Here is an 18984-nt window from a genome sequence, read left to right on the forward strand (position 1 = left end):
CCTACCTCCGCGAGCAGCAAGGTTAGAGGATGGAGTTTTTCGAGATAGAGAGACCTGCCAAAGAGATGAATTTCAGAACCAAAATGTGTACAGTCATGAGCAAAAAGTGTTTTTTGATATTGTGTCTTTTTATGTTGTCTAGCGTAATGATGTTTTTAATAGGATAGGTTTTATTCTCTTTTCAAGTGACGTTTGCACCCACTGCACAGCCCATACCTCCTGCTACTGTTTCCTCACATTCTTTTCACCCTCTGCCAGAATATGAGTCTATTAGAAGATTAGAGTTTGTCAATAACTCCTTTGTTCAGCTTCTGCACCAACACCAATTAGTAGTGAACACAACTAACTGTTGGGTGTGTGGTCTTATGCCTCATACTACTGATAAAGGTATTCCTTATCTGGTTCTGCCATTCAGCTATAATGGCTCTGTGTGGGCAAACAGAACGATGTTCATCTATGCTCGTGAAGTCCACCCCCTACGTTCTGTAAAAGACAATCCGAAGAATAGTGCTCTAGTTAAGGGTATAGTAGACATGATTAGAGGAACTACTTCCTATGAGACTATCCCGAGAGATGAGACACCAGCATATATTGGATGGAACGTAACTGGATATGGAGCAAGTCTGAGTGAGAACCAGTGAACAAAAAGATCCTCTGCGATTTGGATCGTACCCCATCAGGGTCATCTTTGCCTGCAAGGTAATGGTAAGAATCAGAGAGCTCAGCTAGGGAAGAGTATCTGCAATGAGACATATGCCTTTGCGTCCCAGACTTCTCGTTCGTTCCTGGCAGCTAAGGGTACCTATTTCATCTGCTACGATAGAGCATACACATGGTTGCCCCCTGATTTCTCGGGCACATGTTTTGTATCGTTCCTGTTGCCTCCCACCTATACAGCTGCGGCAGATTACCATAAGACAAGAATTGTTAGAGGTGTCTTCAGTAAGGAAGATACTGCAGAACAAGAATTGGGAGATTTTCTAAAGGGTTTTTTGCCGTTTTGGGGACCTATGGTTAACAGCAGGAACATACGACAATTGACGAGAGTGGTGGAGTCCACCGTAGTTTAAACTGCCGGTGCCCTTAGTAACTTGACTGCTGAGCTCCAGTCGGATCGTCTTATGACTCTTCAGAACAGGGTTGCGTTAGACGTCATACTTGTAGATCGAGTCGGAGTATGTAAAGTGATCCAATCAAGTTGCTGTGTTTTCATTCCAGACAACGCTCCGACAGTGTACCAGGCCATTTCCAAACTGCATAAGATCTCTGAATCTGTACGTGTGGATAAAGGAGATTGGTCGTTGATGGGATGGTTCTGGAAACTGTTATCCACGTGGGGTTGGAAGATTCTGATGATCATTGGAATGATCTTAGCCATCCTTTTCCTGTTCTGTCTTTGTGTACAGTGTGCTCCTGCTATATGTGGCCTCTGTGCTACATCGTGTGTAAGAAAACCTATATCAAGAGACGAGCTAAGTAATAGGATGATGCTACAGCAACATCTCAATGATTTTATGAATATAGACCTGGACTCAGATTAGCGTGAGTATAGGTTATTGCCTATGTAAGGGCAAAAGGAGGGTCTGAGGTTCCGTGAATTCGGAACCCGTTTCATAAACATTATCGTATCATGACGATTTTGGTATCAGCAGACCGAGAATGACGAGTATACTATATACGAGTATTTTCGTCATGTTCGAGTGATGAAATCACCATGAAATCAGAAGATTCCGTTCTGAACCCTCGGGTTCCATTTTGTGCACGGCAGCCATTTTGTGGTGGCCCTCACATAGGCCGATGACTAAGGCCGAACGAGTCTTTGCGACACGTACACCTTTAGCTGACATCTGTGTGACCTGGGCAAGCTGACTCCGTTGCCCGAAGCCAAACCTGTTCGGCCAGTTCCTTTCCCAGTAGCCGATTGAGATTAGGGATCAAGGCACAGCATACCATAAACCCTTTATTGCACACAACTATGTCTAATCTTACTCACACCTGTCTCTGCTCCTTTCTTTATGGCCTGTTTTACGATGAGGAGGTGCCTGTTTTTATTAAGGGTCCGTCCGATTTATCTGATGAAGAGTGTTGGGTCTTGCCGGGTAATTGATGGTGGGCTGGACAATGAAATGTGGGTTTGTCTTGCAATGCTTTTATTGTACACATGGGATTGGTTTACTGTAAATAAGGAATGTTTGCCTGAAGCGTAATATTTCGTATAAAAAGGGTTGACTGGCTTTGTAAGATTGAGCAGTCTCCTACGAATATACAGCCACTGTACTTCGTGGACCTCTGTTACTGGTTGCAGCCAATAAATTTGAACTTTGACGTCACCAAGAAGTTGCCGCGTTTCTGTAACTCTGAGACAGGTGAATCCGGAGATTTCAGGTGTGTCCCCTGGCACCGATGGGTCCAAAATAACCCGGTTCTCCACTAACAATGACTTTATCCGGGGAGTAGTATGATTTTACAGCAAGTTGCAATAACTTAGCATGGCTAGATTATCAGGCACAATCTGTTTTAGGATTTCACCATATGCACTTGGCTCTTCACAGGGTATCCTTCAGGATCACAACGGTGTTCTGCTTGTTCTATCTGGTGGTGGTGACTTAACAGCTGCATTTCTTATCCCTATGTCATTGTTACAATTGTGTGAGATACTTTGTATATCATCTTGCAGCCTTGAAAAAGTCTCTATGACAAAACACGTGACGTCTGCCTGTCTGTAATGGATTTTACGTCTCAGGCGCAAGAAAGGTGAATAATTGTGACAACAATAAATCACAACAAACATCTCTGATCTTGCAGTACTTCTTTACTGGCCACAAGGCATGGCCATTGGACTTCGCTGAGGGCTTCAGTATTCCTCTGCTCATTTGGAAGCGAGGTGTTGGCAGGATAAGCCTCTTTGACTTAACGAGGGGGCGTAGCTGTCACTTATCACAGTTGCGCATCACATAGGCTCTGCATGAGAACTCTCACAAAGGAGTTATCACTGGTCTTTTGTGACTCCAGACAAGCTGGACCCAGGGCAAGGAGGAAGCGGATGCCTAACACGTTATGGCGGTGGAAGCATCTAGAAACACCTACTAGTGGGCGCCAGGTATAAATATTGGACTCCAGACCGCAAAAGAATAAATGAGGTCCCAGTGCCACCTACTGTCCCTTCTGATACTTCATGCCAATAAAAACAACTCTCAACAAAGTCCCACAAAATTATAGTGTCAGAGACAATTTACATCAATGATACCTAGTGACCCTCCTAACATATCTCACCATTAAAATGAACTCCCAACGAAGTTCCACAATGCTAAAGTGCAAGATGTTCTCTTGCGAGTAAACTGTGTCTTTATATCGACACTGTTATTCAAAGCGTACATGGGGATTGTTTTGCCCATCTTCTTCCAATATTATCTTGTGCATATACTGTTATCTCAAGTTGATGCTGCTTCCTATCCTATCATGTGCCTATAGCAGTGACCCATCCTTTGTGATGTCTACTAGTCTATGCTGATATTGATATACTACCTATGATGTGAGTGTATAACTGTATATATGCCCTCGAATATAAAGGACGTTTCTGCAGACTGACCAATAAACTCCATCACAACCTCCAGCTCCAAGATACCATGGCCACTAAGAACCCAGTGACATCAACAGGCCCTCTGGCGCTTTTCGGCATTCAAGGCCCCCTTTTCCTCAAAGGAATCCTACCAGATCGCCTTGGTGACCTTTTTCACACGCCTCTAACACTCGCATCCCACTCTTCCAAAGAAGTGCCCACCAACCGTCCACTGAAGGCCCCAATGTTACAATCAGGCGGTCATCTCAGCTGTTGGAGGCTGCCTCTTGACCACTATGCACACCTCTGAATGAGTCTCCTGAAGTCTAACTTTGGTAATCCCCAGAAACAACTTCTGAGTATCACTTCAACCTCGGGAGCGTGGAAAGATACGCCCCAACTCATTTCTGCAAAACCTCTCCAAACATGCTGCTAAAAAGTACAAACACAAAATCCTTAAAGAACACCCAGCGACACTAATAGCAGACATCTTCTACAATCCAACACACGGAAGTCTTTAAATGGACTTCATCTCCTACACTACGAAACCCACCAAAAGGAGAGAAAACGTCATTCAACACCTTCATGTAACTAATGCTACCAATGTCCCTTATGGATCTAAACAAACTATATCCCTATCCCAGAACTTTAGCGGTGATCGGTCCATAACTATATACAGAAATGGGAACATCCTAATCCAAGCCACTGAAAAAAATTATCTATTTTCCACTTTCCGCCTCTCTGCGCCACCATGCCATTCGCTCCCACCACCACTCCTCCACCCTCTCCCATGCACGCCCTCATCTACTAGCTGAACCTTCTACTACCAAACCCCCTCGCACTGCCCCCACCTCTACCCCCCCTACAGCCTCTCTGATCCCCAGACGCATTGAAGCTTCTGTTTCGATACCAAAACTACTTACCCCCTCTCCATGGCGCACCTCCACTGCCCAGCTTCACTTATCTATCCCTCTGGAGTCGTCTCAGTCCTCTAACCACAGCAGGCTGGATACTACATTAGCCCAGGAGCGGCCAGTGCAGGTAAGAGCAGTGGGGGTCCGGGGGAATGCAACAGACAACGACAAGGGAAAATTCAATAAATCATTTCCCCCTCTTTGTCATCTATTGAATCCCCCCACCCAGCCCCACCGCTCTTACCTGCACGGGCCGCTCCTGCATTAGCCTCCGCCACAAACTCTGAAGAGCTCCATCACACTCCACTTCCTACCACTGACCCAAACGCCACTCAACTGATCCCTACAACAGCCCAGCTTGAACTCACAATCAACACTATTCTGGATGAAATCTCGTAAGAACGCAAAGATTACCTACTTCCTGCCCCAGCTTAACGCATCTATAGCGAACACTGATCCTGCCACAAACATACACTCTGATCCCCTATCCTTTACCCCTAGACAAACTATCCCCTATATCCATCACCAACTCAAACATAGATGCACCACGACTGAAATCACGCTACGGGAAGCTGAAATGCTGAGCAACACGTATGACAATGCCCCGAGCAAGCCTTGTCGCCGCCAGATCCCGGTCATCCTTTGCACGACTAGAACCCTGAACACCACTCACCCTCCCAGGCAGCCTACCCAAATAACAACCATCCAACCCTGTCAGCCTGGTTCAAGATCACTACCTATGCATGCTACTAAACTGTCAGTCAGCAGTCAAGCATGCCACTCAAATAGCCGAAAACATCCTAGGGCACAAAATTGACTTCTGCTTTCCAACTGAAACCCAGCTGAACGACCACTCATCCTATTTTATAAATTTCCTCAACCCACCGGGCTTCTCAATCATCCGTACGACCGCTAAGATCGTATTGGTGGTGGATTAACCATTATACACAAAAACTATCTGTGCTTACCTCCATTCTTCAACACGAAATACCCTACCTTTGAATATGTAGGAGTTCAACTCTTGTCCAAAGACCCCAATCTATCAAAATTCATGTCATCTATCACCCACCTGGTAAAAAATGACACATTTTTGAGGACTAAATAAACCTATTAACGCAAAACTGCCTTAAAGGCAACACAGACATTCTATTAGGAGACCTGAACCTGCACCTGAACAATGCCGATGATCCAACAGTACAAGCCCTATCCACCCTCCTGGAAGCAAACGATCTCACCCAACACTGCAATCAACAAACTCATACCAAGGACTCTACCCTTGATGCAATCATCTCTAAGCAGAACACCTTATCCCTCTGTTCTATCCTAACCACTGACTGGACTCACCACCACCTAATTCTTTTTAATCTCAATGCCATCCAACCAAAGGCCCATCCCCAAAATACCTGGCACAAGCACTGAGCGAGGAACATACATTGAATCTCCCAGGCAGAGTTAGAAGCGTTAGTCAGTTCCAAAATTCCAAGGTGATGATCTCACCGCCCACTACAACAGACAAGCATTTACAATGCAGTGGTCTCGGCATTATTAAAGGTAGAGCTATTGGCATTGCTCATGACATTTTTTAAAGTTTTTTTTTTAAATCATAAATAAATGGCATTGTCATTTACATTGCCAATAGCGTAATCGTTAAATAAATGGCATTGTCATTTACAATGCCAATAGCTTAATCGCTTGCAAATGCATGACCTATTGCATTTACACCCACACAGAGCCACACACACAAAGCCACACACACACACATACAGAGCCACCCACACAATCTGCACTCTGCACTCACAATCTGCACTCTGCACTCACAATCTGCACTCTGCAGTCACAATCTGCACTCTGCACTCACAATCTGCACTCTGCACTCACAATCTGCACTCTGCACTCTACACTCTGAATCTGCACTCTACACTCTGAATCTGCACTCTACACTCTGAATCTGCACTCTACACTCACCAAGCACCAGAATGGTTCCATACCACGAGAGAGAATCATGCCGCACCAATTTGGAAATCACTGTAGGGTGAACACAGTTTAGCTGTCTGTCACAGTTCTTTAGGTAGTGTGATTAACTTCGAAGTAGCCCTTTTTCAATAATAAGGATCGTCGCAATCCCAAACATGTCTTCTTGGGCTGTGGGATAAAGCACATCGCCTTATACGGATCTCAAAAATGACCATACCTTCTTAGGGACTTAAACTTCCAGGCAATTGCTCTTCTCAGTAAAACTGGATTTCAGAATCAAATAGTCTCGAAGTTTATCATACGCCTCAAGCATACTCAAGTTTGAAGGTTCGTGGGGAGAGATGACATTGCTTAATTCTGAAGCATTAATAGGGGGCCTTTTATACAGGTAAAGTGCACACTCAAGTATCAACAAGATTTAACCCTCAACCACATGTGGCTTTCATGCCCAGCACCACACTGGAGTTGCACCACTCTTCAGCATGGGTGCACTTTCACCATAGAACATTAGCAATTGCAAAATAATTGTTCCTGTGTATGCAGAAATAGGCAAGACATGCCATGATTTCGATATCTGTGTTGAAGTAAACTCATTCCAAGCTTTTTTATGCAGCAAGCACACCCCATACCATAATCTGTTGAGAGTCAAAAAAACATGAAGTATGCGGACACAACGATTCCAATGTTCTCACATTTTTTCTCTCTCAGTTAAGCTTTTGCTTCCAAAGTCAGAGTAATTGTGTTAAAAGTGATTAGAAGCACGTGAACACATGATTTCATACACAGTATTCTTAGATTGAGCATATTACAATAATTATTATAGGAGACAGTGCACGCCTGGGGTTTTGTACAGATGAATAAGTAGCTTATCGCCTCAGTATGAGGACTGCACCTTAGTATTTCATCCCAGTGCCACAGTAAATACCCCTCCTCCCTATAGTAGGTAGGAGAGGCCTTCCGGGAATCCATAAGGAAGCCATATTGGACCCACAGTGCACTTAAGGGCTGGGCCACTGAGAGTCCTCCCTTTGTTGCCTTTTTCTATGGTGAATACCTCCCTAACACTAACACTTAAACAACATGCCACTGATCAGTGTACGTTATATTTCTTGCTCTTGAGTTTTTGTACTAACGCTTCCGATGGTGCACAGTGTTCACAATCCACGAACTGGTCTGCAGGAAAGTGGGTGCGCGACTCACAAAGCTGGCAAGGGATAGCCACCTGTACAATATCCTGGCCTTACTCCGCTAAACAATGGTGACGAATCTATTTAAAAATCACAAGGCAGAAGAAAAAACAAGCAACAGATGCTTGTTTGACAAAGGACCTTTTTATTCTGGCTAGTTAAGCAGTTGGAAGGCCACACTATGAAAGAAGGCTAATTAACCCCTATGAGAAGGAAGGCAATACTGCACAGGCCCAGCTGCTGAATGTGACAAGATTAGCATTTCCCTAAATTTGATGGGCAAAACCTAGGCGCAGCAACGGCGTTACAGAGCAAGCATGCTCCACTGTGCTTCGGATGACATCTAAAAGAATGCTGGACCGGGAAACATGACAAATGCCATACACTACAAATTTCAGAATCACCTCGTATCCTGCTGCCTCTACGACATATTTCCCAGTCACAAAATCCTATTCTTAGCTGAATGTCACTCTCCTGTTTGCCCTCTGCAGGCAGCACTGCCTCCCCACACGTAAGGATCACAGGAGACCATTATCCACACAACGTACGCTACCAACACTTACGCACCCCCTTATCCCTGCGCATACAATCTCACTACTCACCGCTGTAGCCACCACTCACCAGCCCACAGCACAGTACACTCAAGGAAGCCGCCATAGCTGCCAGGCTGGCGCTTTTGCAGTGACGACACCAGTGCGTGCCGCTCGCGGGAATAATTGAATCGGAGGGAAGCGAGTGTACAGCGATCAAGTGGCAAGCATAAACTCACGGAATCGGAGAGTAAGCATAAACGTTTCAGTCCGATGTGTGCATGCGAAGGATGAAGTAAGGCGTTCTCGGCGGCTGAGCCAAATGACACATTTGCATGGCTTGCATGACACTTAGTATCCCGAGTAAAAGCAAGGCAGCAATGCCAGTGTAAATAGATACATTTTAAAAATGACTCCCTTTTAAGAATCAAATGTTTTCTAAAGTCCTTGAAATATCTGCACAAATTACTAAAGTGCTGATGCCAGAAAGGTGACAGTAAAACAGACAACGCGCGTTAGGTGCACAGATCCTATCTGTGCAGCTCACGGTCAGCATCACAAGCTGGGGCAGTTAGGCACAGATCAGCTACAGTAGGCATATGGTATTGAGCTTAGCCAAAAGGCAGCGGAGCGCTGCACAGGTTCAAAGGCAGGAATACGTTCATCGAGTCATCGGAGAGTTAGCTGGTTCTAGGAGAAAAGTGAACTTTTTCTTCATTGTGCTGTAGTGTTCGTTAAGAAGGCGAATCTTAAACTCTATCCTAAATAGGTATCCCGGTAGGCATGATCTCTGGTATCACAGCTCGCGGGTATGTATGTAGGGAGCTGACGAAAGGCATCAGACACGAAGACTACAGCCCTCCCCCAATCCCCATTCCCTGAAGAAGCTCTCTCAGCCCGTTCCGATGGAGGTGGGGAAGGCGCGTCAACCGCAGAAACAAAGACGGCTCCCGGAGAGCCCGCCCGCCCACCTTCTCCATCCCGGTGATAGCCCGAGGTCCACTCACCAGCCAGCCGGAGGGGTGAGAATGAGAAGCGGAGTCGCACAGACGACGAGAGGGAAGGCACAGCCCCAGCTTTGTGCATGCACTCGAGGACCGGCTGCGGCGAATACCCCAAAGAGTGGACCATGGTCGCTGAGACTGTTGATGCAGTGGGAACCGTGTTTAATAGACTTCGCACTTAAGAACACTTTTTATTTTCCTAGAGCGGCAGCTAGGCCTTGTGTGAACGTACAGCGCAAATTAAGAACAAGGGATAGTTACCTCATGTCCGACGCTGCTCGAGCAGCAAGGGTTCTGAGTGACGGGTGACGTCATAGGGCTAAAGAACGAAAAAACCCGCCCCGAATCCGAAAGAGACGGGGCTTTATAGGAGTGACTCCATTCTCCTCCAATGGCTGGCCTCCATTTAGGAAGCCAGCCAATGGAGGAGAATGGAGGAGAGAGGCGGGTTCAAAGCCCCTAACTCCAAAACATTCATTCTTCGGGACTCCGCCCCTCACTGCTTCGCAGTGAGAAGAGACATCCCTCGACCTAAAAAATGGGAGAACTACTTGACATAGAATCCCCTTTGAAACTCAAGAAATCATAAGTATTCCTTCCAGATCTTGGTTTAACAACGACCTTAACAAAGAGGCAACAACTCCGATTAGCTGAAAGAAACTGGAGACAACAACCCTTGTTAACACATCTTGCGATACCGGGAGCTAAACGCATAAAATACAAAAAACACATCTTCAGAGAAAAATCCCCCTTCTTCTGAGCCCAACTTGACCGTTCTAGGAACAGACCTAAAGACTTCTCAACTTCATCAAACAGCAAACCTCCTCTTTCCATCAACACTCAATAAATGACTCAACCATGCACTGCAAAGAGTTAGCAACATTCTTCTCTGAAAAAATATCTAACATTGAAATCTCTCTTGACCCACCCATCTCTCCGTCCTCCACCAAAGATGTCCCCCCTAGCAAAGAGGGTCTACCCAAGGCCCTACCTCCAACTAATGGTCATCTCACCAAATTCACCCTATGCCAGTTGGACTGACTTCGACGATGTCCTTTAAGAAGAAGTGCTCAAATTACTCGCTTGCATCAAACCAACATCGCACATTTCCGATCCCCTCCCTCCTGAGCGTATCAAGAATCTCAGTCACATCATAATAATAATAATACAGCATTTTGTAAAGCGCGAACAGCTACCTCGCCTGCATGGACCAAAATCATCAACTCCTCCTTTTCGAGAAGCCCCATGCCCACCTCCCTCAAACTCGGCCAAGTCACCCCCCTCATCAAACAACACATTTACCTTCAGAAGCATGTCTCATCAAAGCACAAGAGTGCCAGACGAACTTAGAAGTCCATACGCTGGTACTTTTCAGACTGGATTATTGAAACTCTTTCCTGTCTGGCCTTACCCGAGAAAATTAGCATCACTGAGAGAAATGCTTCATACAGTTATCCTCTTTGTGACAGGTCCCAAAGTGTTTAAATCACATTTCTTCTATACTTCGCATCCTACAATGGCTTCCAATTGAAGCAACAGACGAATGTAACACTGAATGCATCACCCACAAAGCCCTCCACAACTCCACTCCCTCCTACGTGGTTGAAAAACTCAAAATCCCTGGATCTGAATAAGGATCAAGAATTCGTAAAGTCCTCCTGCTGGAACAAGCGACATTCAGGCAAGAACGCTTTATAAAGCTCGCCTTCTCTGCCAGCGTTACAAGGATCTGGAACTCCCTCCCACAACCACCTTGAACAACCACAAGTCTTGCCACAATTAAAAAGGAACTCAAAATCCTCCTATTTGAGAGACGCTTTGAATAATAAATCTGTGATCGCTTTTCTGCATCCACTTTTCCAATGTATCCAGATATTAACTGTTTGAACTCTCTCCCCTGACGTGATCTGTGGGATTAGTCTATTGCTTATCTGTTATTTTATGGCACATCTAATCTGCATTTTGGTGTGTTTTCTTTAGAAAAGTACTTCAATGCCCTTCAGCCAAGATTTTACTATATAAAACCACAAAAATAAACACATTTGGTATAATAAAGAGAAACCAGAAAAAACATCTTTTTGAAAAGTTTGTGCAGATATGTCAAAAGTTATTAGCAAAGAAATAATTGCTTTTCAATAGAAACTCTTATAACCACAAACGATGTGGGAGGGAAGGAAGGAAGAGCAGAAGAGAGAGAGTGAGAGAGAGAGAGAGAGAGAGAGAGAGAGAGAGAGGGTGAGAAAGAGAGAGAATCTACCACACTCCATCCAATCCACCCAATCTACCCCATTCCACCCAATCTATCCCTCTCCACTCCATCCATTCCAACCCACTCCATCCAATCCACCCCACTACAATCCACCCAATCTATCCCATTCCACTCCACCCTAATCTATTCCACAACACTCTACTCCAATCTATCTAAATCCACTGCACCCCATTCTACCGAAACCTACCCCATTCTAATCTAATCCACTCCACCCTACTCCAATCTACCCTACCCCACTCCACCCCAAACGTACGTATCCCAATCTACCCCACTCAAATCTACTCCAATCAATTCCACCACCCTCTACCCCACCCCAACCAAATCTAACCTACACCACTCTATATAACTCCACTCCATTCTACTCCATTCCAATGTACCACAATCGAAACTACCCCAATACTCTGCACTCTAATCTACTCCACTCCAGTCTTCCCCACTCTACTCCAATCTACCTCATTTCATCCCACTCTTTCCTAATCTATCCCACTCAAATCCACCCCAATCCATCCTACTCCACGTCAATCTACTCCACTCCATCCAAATCTATTCCAATTCAATCTAACCCACTTGACTCCAATCTACAGCAGTCCACTCTACCCCAATCTATCCCCCTTCTATCTACCCCACCTGACCCCATGCCACTAACTTTTTGCCATGCCGAACAGCAGTCACACTGGTGTACATAATGGCTAAAACTTATTGCCAAAGTCAATAGCTTTCGGATAGGAGACACCTATTTGCTTTGACAATGCTTATTTTCACTGGCTTTTTTTTTATCATATACACACGCAACAGTTCCCTCAGCCAACTCCAAGCAGGCACAGGTGTTCAACGGTGCCTGGGCACAGCAGGGGATTCCCTAAAGGGCTTGGCTTATGTTTTTATTTATTTTATTTTTAAGGGTTTACGGACACTTTCCTGGGGTTCTCGGACCCTTGAAAATGAACATCACAAATGTCCATCAGGGTACAAGGCCAATTACTGTGCCTGCGCTGACACCTGCCTAAGGTTTGTGGACCTCAAGGGTCATGATGTGGAATCCAACCTCTGTCTCAGAATCAGCAATTTCTTTCTACATTTTAACATTAGGCAGCCCCTGTGCCAGGGGGGGACAGGATGGCACCACAGCTCTTTATGGCTTCTTTAGTATTCTTACAGGATGCGGGGAACAAGTCTTTTCATCATGTAATGGTTCAAGATGTAGCCAGCCAATCAGGGAGCTTCAGGTCCGCAGGCCCAACTTTGGGTTTACGTATCTGAAATGGATGGACGAAAAAGCTCCCTCAACCAATCGGATCCAATATATTTTTACATTTGGGTCCGCGAGTCCAGATGCACGGACCATTCGTGGGCTAAAGGTCCAGCTAGATTTATCTTAAAGGACTAGTGGCTTAATTTGAGGACCACCAGTTATTATATGTGTATATATATAATTATATTACATAGGATTCTGTAATCCCTGTATAAATGGCAGTCTCTATTTTCTTTATATAATCAGAAATTTGTGATGCACCAAGTCAGTGATTATGAAGAAGAGACGTCAGAACTCGGCTTTTATAAGTTATTACAGTCGAGTCCTGAGGGCACAATGCCTGCTGCCAGCGCCACCAGCTGATGTGAAAAGAAGGTCAAGTCACAAAGCATAATTGAAGCAGCTGTTTAAAGCAACAAACAGAACTTTGCTTGTATTACTTCTGCTCTATGTTACTAGTTTACTATGAGAAGCAGAGGGAATATGTTTATCAGTTTCCTTAGATGAAGGAAGGGTGGAATCTTTCTGCATGTTTCTACACATTCCGAGCTAGTGCATCTTTTTTTAAATGGACTTTTATTGAACTGTTTCTAATATCTTTTTGCAACAAATATCTAACAGTTTTTTAATGTTTACTTTTGCACAAGAGGTTTTATGTTCATTCTTCATGTTTGCAATCATGTTAGCTGGTGCATATGTAGGAGCTACGCACCAAGCTTTGTGGGAAAGGTGATGGTGTGACCATGTATTATACGGTGTGACCGTGTATTATACGGGATAAAGTATCACCTGGTACATATTATAAGATTATTGCAAGTCACCTCAGAGTTCCATAACCTTATAAAGGAATTCTGCCTTCCTCGTTCCTCTATATGGTTATGGAACAACTTGTTGACATGCAATATCTTAGAAGGTGCGGCAGGGGGTACTTTATCCCTAATATATTTTCACTGAATATGGATAAAGTGAAGTTGTAGATGGCTTTGTTAAAACACCTTAATGGGTCTTTAAAAAAATCAGAAATTCACTTACAAACAAGGGTAAAGTGTATATATGGTTAAGACTTAAAGCTGAACAAACTCCTGACATGTGCAAGTTATGGTTAGAACAACAATCCGTCAGTCACACTACGGGTGTGCAAGCCCCAACTCAGTATGTTACGTGTGATGATGCGATGACATTTCACACAGTTAGTGAGTTTGCTAAAGGCAAGATGCTGCTGTAGGGAGATCATGGCTACTTTTGTCTGCCCATAAAACAATTAAAACTCTTTACTGAGCTAGAGGTTGGTTTGTGTATCTGTCTATCATGAGGCCGTGTGCACTCAAGGAGAACCCTGCAGTGACAACAACATCCCTGGTCGGCCCTGCTGTTGAGGCCGAATACAGACTAGGATTTGTCTATCAGGAACTGGAGATGACTGCATCTTACCCAATGTAACTGTGCAACTGGAAACACAGTTCCCTCTCTGGACTGCGCATGTCTGCTATTCTCAATGAACACCACATCACTTGCATCTGACAATTAAGTATGATTCCGGCCAGTAATTCCTCCCATGAATAGCGCTATTTCCAGTTCCTCAGCCTGGAACAGGGACGGACAAGGAAGGACGAGAGCTACTGGCCTACTTGACTCTTGCAGAGTCCCATAACCAGGCCTGTTCCTGCACAGGAAGGATGTAATCCTGTGTAGAACCAGAGAAGAGTGCAGGGACACATCTGCACCCTGTGTACTCGTACTCTGGGGGTCAGTATCGCTCAGGGGGTTCCATCCAAGCCAAAATGATCCCCTCGGAGACTTTCTAAAATCTGCCCATATGCATTCTAAAGAGGTTACATGTGTTAGTGCACTCCGCGTATCCATGTATAGCGAAACACATACCTGGGGTGGCTTTGGACGGCAATAAAGGTGATTTTGTATTTCCGCTCTCCAATGAGTCTTCATCTGTAGTATTTGTATCAAGTTCTAGGAATGATGGAGGCACAGACTGACCCCGCTCCTCTGGACAGAGCCGTTCTGGCTTGCAGTTCTGATGTTGATCCTGTGATTCAGAATGCAGTAACTTGTTGTTCTGATCTGAGCCCTGTGCACCAGTACAGGGAGTTTCTAGCTTGTAGTTCCGATTTGAGTCCTGCTCCTCAGGGTGCAGTGGTTCCACCGTGTTGTTCTGATCTGGTTCCTGTGCTACAGGAAGCACTGACTCTAGCTCTCGGTCCTGTGCCGCAGTGTGCAGGGGTCCTAGCTTGTACTTCTGATCTGAACCATGTGCATCAGTACAGGCCATTTCTAGATTGTCATTTTTATCTGATTCCTGTGCTTCAGGACGCATTGATTCTAGCTCGTAGTTCACGTTTGAATCCTGCACATAAGGTAGTCCCTGCTTCAAGCATAGGTGTTGCTGGAGGCACTGGGTTTGTTGTGACCCCAACTCATCAAAGGACAACAGAACAGACTCTAAGTGTTCATCTGGTGACATCCCATCAGGTGACAGGGGTTGTAGGCTGCGGTTCTCCTGGGGATCTTGGAAATCAAAACACATCAATTCTTCCTCCAAGGGATCATCAGGTCCGGTCCCATCTGGTAGCGTGGGTTGTATACGGTGGTTTTGCTGTGGTTCGTGTCCTTCAGGAAATAGCGGGTGTGGGCAGAGGTTTTGTTGCTGGTCCCAGCTATTAGCAGACAATGGGGATGGTTCTTGCTTCAGGTGCCCATCTGGTTCCCTCTTTTCTGGGTACGCTGACTGTACGCTCTGGTCTTGCTCTGGTGCCTGCCCATCAACACATTCCGAGTGAAGACACCGCTTTGACTCCAATGATCTGCCTGGAAGATCTGTCTGAGGGCAACTGGATAAAGTACAATCCTGCTGTACTCCATTTTTATCTGGAAACACAGGTTGCATGCACTGGTCTCGCTGCGACTCGTTTACATCTGGAAAACCAGTCTGCATGCACTTGTCCTGCTGCGACTCGTTTACATCTGGAAACCCAGGTTGCAGGCACTGGTCCTGCTGTGACTCGTGTATATCTGGAAACACAGGTTGTATGCACTCATCCTGCGGCGACTCGTTTACATCTGGAAACCCAGGTTGCATGCTCTGGTCCTGCTGTGGGTCACATCGATATGGAAACATTGGCTGTAGATAAAGGTTTGGCTCCTCTGGACGCCCTTGAGGATAGGTTGGAGAAGAGAGCGTACAGTCCTGCTTTGGTGCATGCCCGTCAGAGAACACTGGCTGAAGACACAAGCTCGGTTCCCCTGGCCTGTCCAGTTGAGGTGTCGCAGGAGAACGGCTAACAGCACAATCTCTAATGTTCGCTGGACAGACCACCTCCAAAGTCACTGCACCATTATCGAGGGAACCTTGATCCTTTTCTATCCAGATTTTCTTTATCAGCCCAGCGACTCTAGAAGGTACGTCCTTCACAGTATTCATCAGGTTCTCCAGTTTGGCTTCCAACTCCTCCAGCATGGATAGAAGGATAATGTGGGGCAGGTTCTCCGAAAGCGGTTCCAGGTCCTGGTCCCTTTGAGCATCATTTCGGGATCTTGAAGTTGAGACGTCATGGAGAGGTAAAGACGGGACTGTGGCTCTTATGGATTCACATGAACACTGCGCTGTCATTTTCTTTCCTGGAGCCCGTCTTCTCCCCATTCCGGTATTTTGATTTTCAAGTCTCAAGTGTCTGCAGAGGAGAGGAAAAGAGAAAAGACAACACGTTATCACAGGACAACTAGGTCAAAATACTCCTTCCCGTCTCACCAACACAGTGTGATCAGAGGAAAGTGCGAATTTCTAAATCCAGAAAAAAATTCAATCATTAAAATTTAACAATATCCATAACATATATTATGAAAGGCATTGATTTGAAATGCATTTTAAACACTATGTCTTTTCCTTGGTCTGCTCAAATTGCACACTTTTATGAAAAAAATTGAATACTGCAACAGCCTTGCAGCAATGAAAGGTTTATAAAACCCTAGCAGACAAGACTGCTCTATCATCCTCACTTGCACTGTACAGCTCTCTTTTGCAATATTCAGGTCAGTGACTGAAGCACGCGCCAACATACCAAACCTCTACAGGATCTACAAAATGCTTCTAATGTCATTACATATATAGGAGCATGTTCAACCTGGGGTTTCTTGGAACTGAATCAGAAATACATAAAAGAGGAGACAACCAATCAGGCCAGGGAAGAATCTAGCATGAATAGGCTTGTGGGCTGTCAGATTTCTGGGACAACACTTGAAGTTAGATTCAAAATGGATTTCGCTGGGAGAGAGATCCGAATGGAAGGAGCTTGTACCACAAAGCTGCGTCTACCTGATCTGATCCTCTGTAATTTTGGAATAGAAAGTAAATTCAAGTGAGGCGATCTCTGGTTTTGTACGGGTGTATGCATTTCCACCTGGTTTGCAATGAAGTGAGGGGCTAGACCTCTCACCCCTTTAGGGCTGAGGCAGAGGGTCTCGGAGTGGATTTGTTATTTCAATATAGGTGGGGCGCGTGCCCTCCTCTGTAGATCATGTAGTAAACAATCCGTGTCGCTATGAATTACTTGTAGGCTATGAATGGAGATACTGGGCATTCTTACAAATACTCGGTTGGCGTGATGAGATCTAGATAGGACTGCGGCCACCACTATTGCTTTTCTTGTCTAAAGCGGGAGAAGGGGGGTTATTTTCTCAAGCAGTTTCAGCACAAATCTGTATTTAGATCCTACTGCTCCAGCAGTTGGGTCTTGCTAAGATTGCTATCGATTATCACTCAGAGGCTTATAGCTGTGGATTTAGGCTCCGGTAACAATCTCTTTTTTTGTTGGAGAGTAAAGTTGGCTCCAAAGATTGGTCTTATTCTTTCAAATTACAATCTCAGTTTTGTCAGTATTCAGTTTTAGCTGATTCAACCTCATCAAGTAATCATTAAATTGCATCATATTTTGAAACTGGAGTGGTAAGGCGGACATTCTGCCCACACAAATCAACAACTGAGAGTAGGTATAGTTATAAAGCCTGGAAGCTCTTGAAGACAGTTCTCTGACCAATAGTTTTTGCAGGTTAAGGGAGCAGAGATATTGTCCTATAATTCCTGGTTATATCCGGGACTTCTTCCTGGTTTTTCAGTAACGTGAGCTCTACAACATTATGAAACGCGCTTGGAGCGACAGCTTGAGCTGCTGAATTGATGAAAACGCTCTGCAGGGGACTGCTCAAGACCTCGCTTTTCGACTGGGACGCAGCACCTTCAGCGCCCAGATACCCTTGGGGTATGCTTTAGAAATGCTGATTGGTTGATCGCTGAGGTCAGAGATTCTATGACTGCTGGAGGGCAAGGGTCAGTTGGTGACCCGAATTTGACCTTTATCATAAATTCAGGAACCCTGTTTATTTTCTTCAAACAAGGATAAGGAGAGTATAGTTATTTTCAGACTCAACTTCAGAATTATTGCTGCTGTATTTGTTTATACTATCTTTAAAGAATGTTTTTGTTAAGTATTTAGATTGTCAAAGAATGCCTCGATAGGAGTCAGGGAAGTTCTCATTTCATCTGAGGGCGACTAATCATTCAGGATATCAAAAAACAATTTTCATTTGCTTCTTAGATTTTTTTTGTCTATTAAGAGGACTTTGCATGGAACAGGTTTGCCTTTATATTCCTCAAGCTCAATTTAAAATGTGATTTTGCTCTCTTCCTCATCCCTTTCCCGCCAGTGTCGACGCAATGCAGATTTTGCCTCCTTTAACTCTGGCTTGTACCATGGCACTGGTCTGGTGCGGTTTTTAACACGCTGTTGGATTTGAGGGGTGTGGGTCACTAGCACGTCTAAGCCACAGAGTGGATTATTTTTCTTTAGAGAGAATGTCTTCAATTGATGGGAAGAGGGGGGAGGGGTTGGAAAGTGTTGTTAACACTAGCTCTGTATTAATGTATTGCCAGGTGTGTATGGTTTCACTTCCTGCTTGTGGATCACGTTAGAAAAATCTACCGGAATACAACGCTGATCAAATACTGATTGGACCGTAAGCAAGGTAGGATGATTATATTCAGTCAATTCGAATTATACGCCCAGATCAGATCTAAGGGATTTCATTTTTTGTGATCCGAGCATGTAATGTGTTGGTGTAAATTCAACATCATTAATTCAGCAAATTCATTATCTTTAGAGTCCGAGTTGAAGTCATCAATTCGAAACTTGAAAAAGGAAAGCAGATCTACCCCTTCAGTTTGAGTAATTTGTAAAAGAGAGGTGTGGATCCACAGGTGAATAATTACTGCTATCTCACTCCTTCCTCT

The 18984-nt window shown here is 44.8% G+C and overlaps 1 protein-coding gene across 1 annotated transcript in view; it reads right to left on the bottom strand.

The window, feature by feature from the left end:
• Positions 1-18984, bottom strand: part of LOC144763903 (uncharacterized) — a 68453-nt gene that overhangs the window by 39421 nt on the left and 10048 nt on the right. The window contains exon 2 of the mRNA XM_078649975.1: positions 14571-16372. Within this exon, the coding sequence (XP_078506101.1) occupies positions 14571-16341 (1771 nt within the window). The 5' untranslated portion in view covers positions 16342-16372. The remainder of the gene's footprint in view (positions 1-14570; positions 16373-18984) is intronic.

The sequence above is a fragment of the Lissotriton helveticus genome, chromosome 1_1 (genome assembly GCF_964261635.1).
Source record: "Lissotriton helveticus chromosome 1_1, aLisHel1.1, whole genome shotgun sequence".
In the NCBI taxonomy this organism is placed as follows: Eukaryota; Metazoa; Chordata; class Amphibia; order Caudata; family Salamandridae; genus Lissotriton; species Lissotriton helveticus.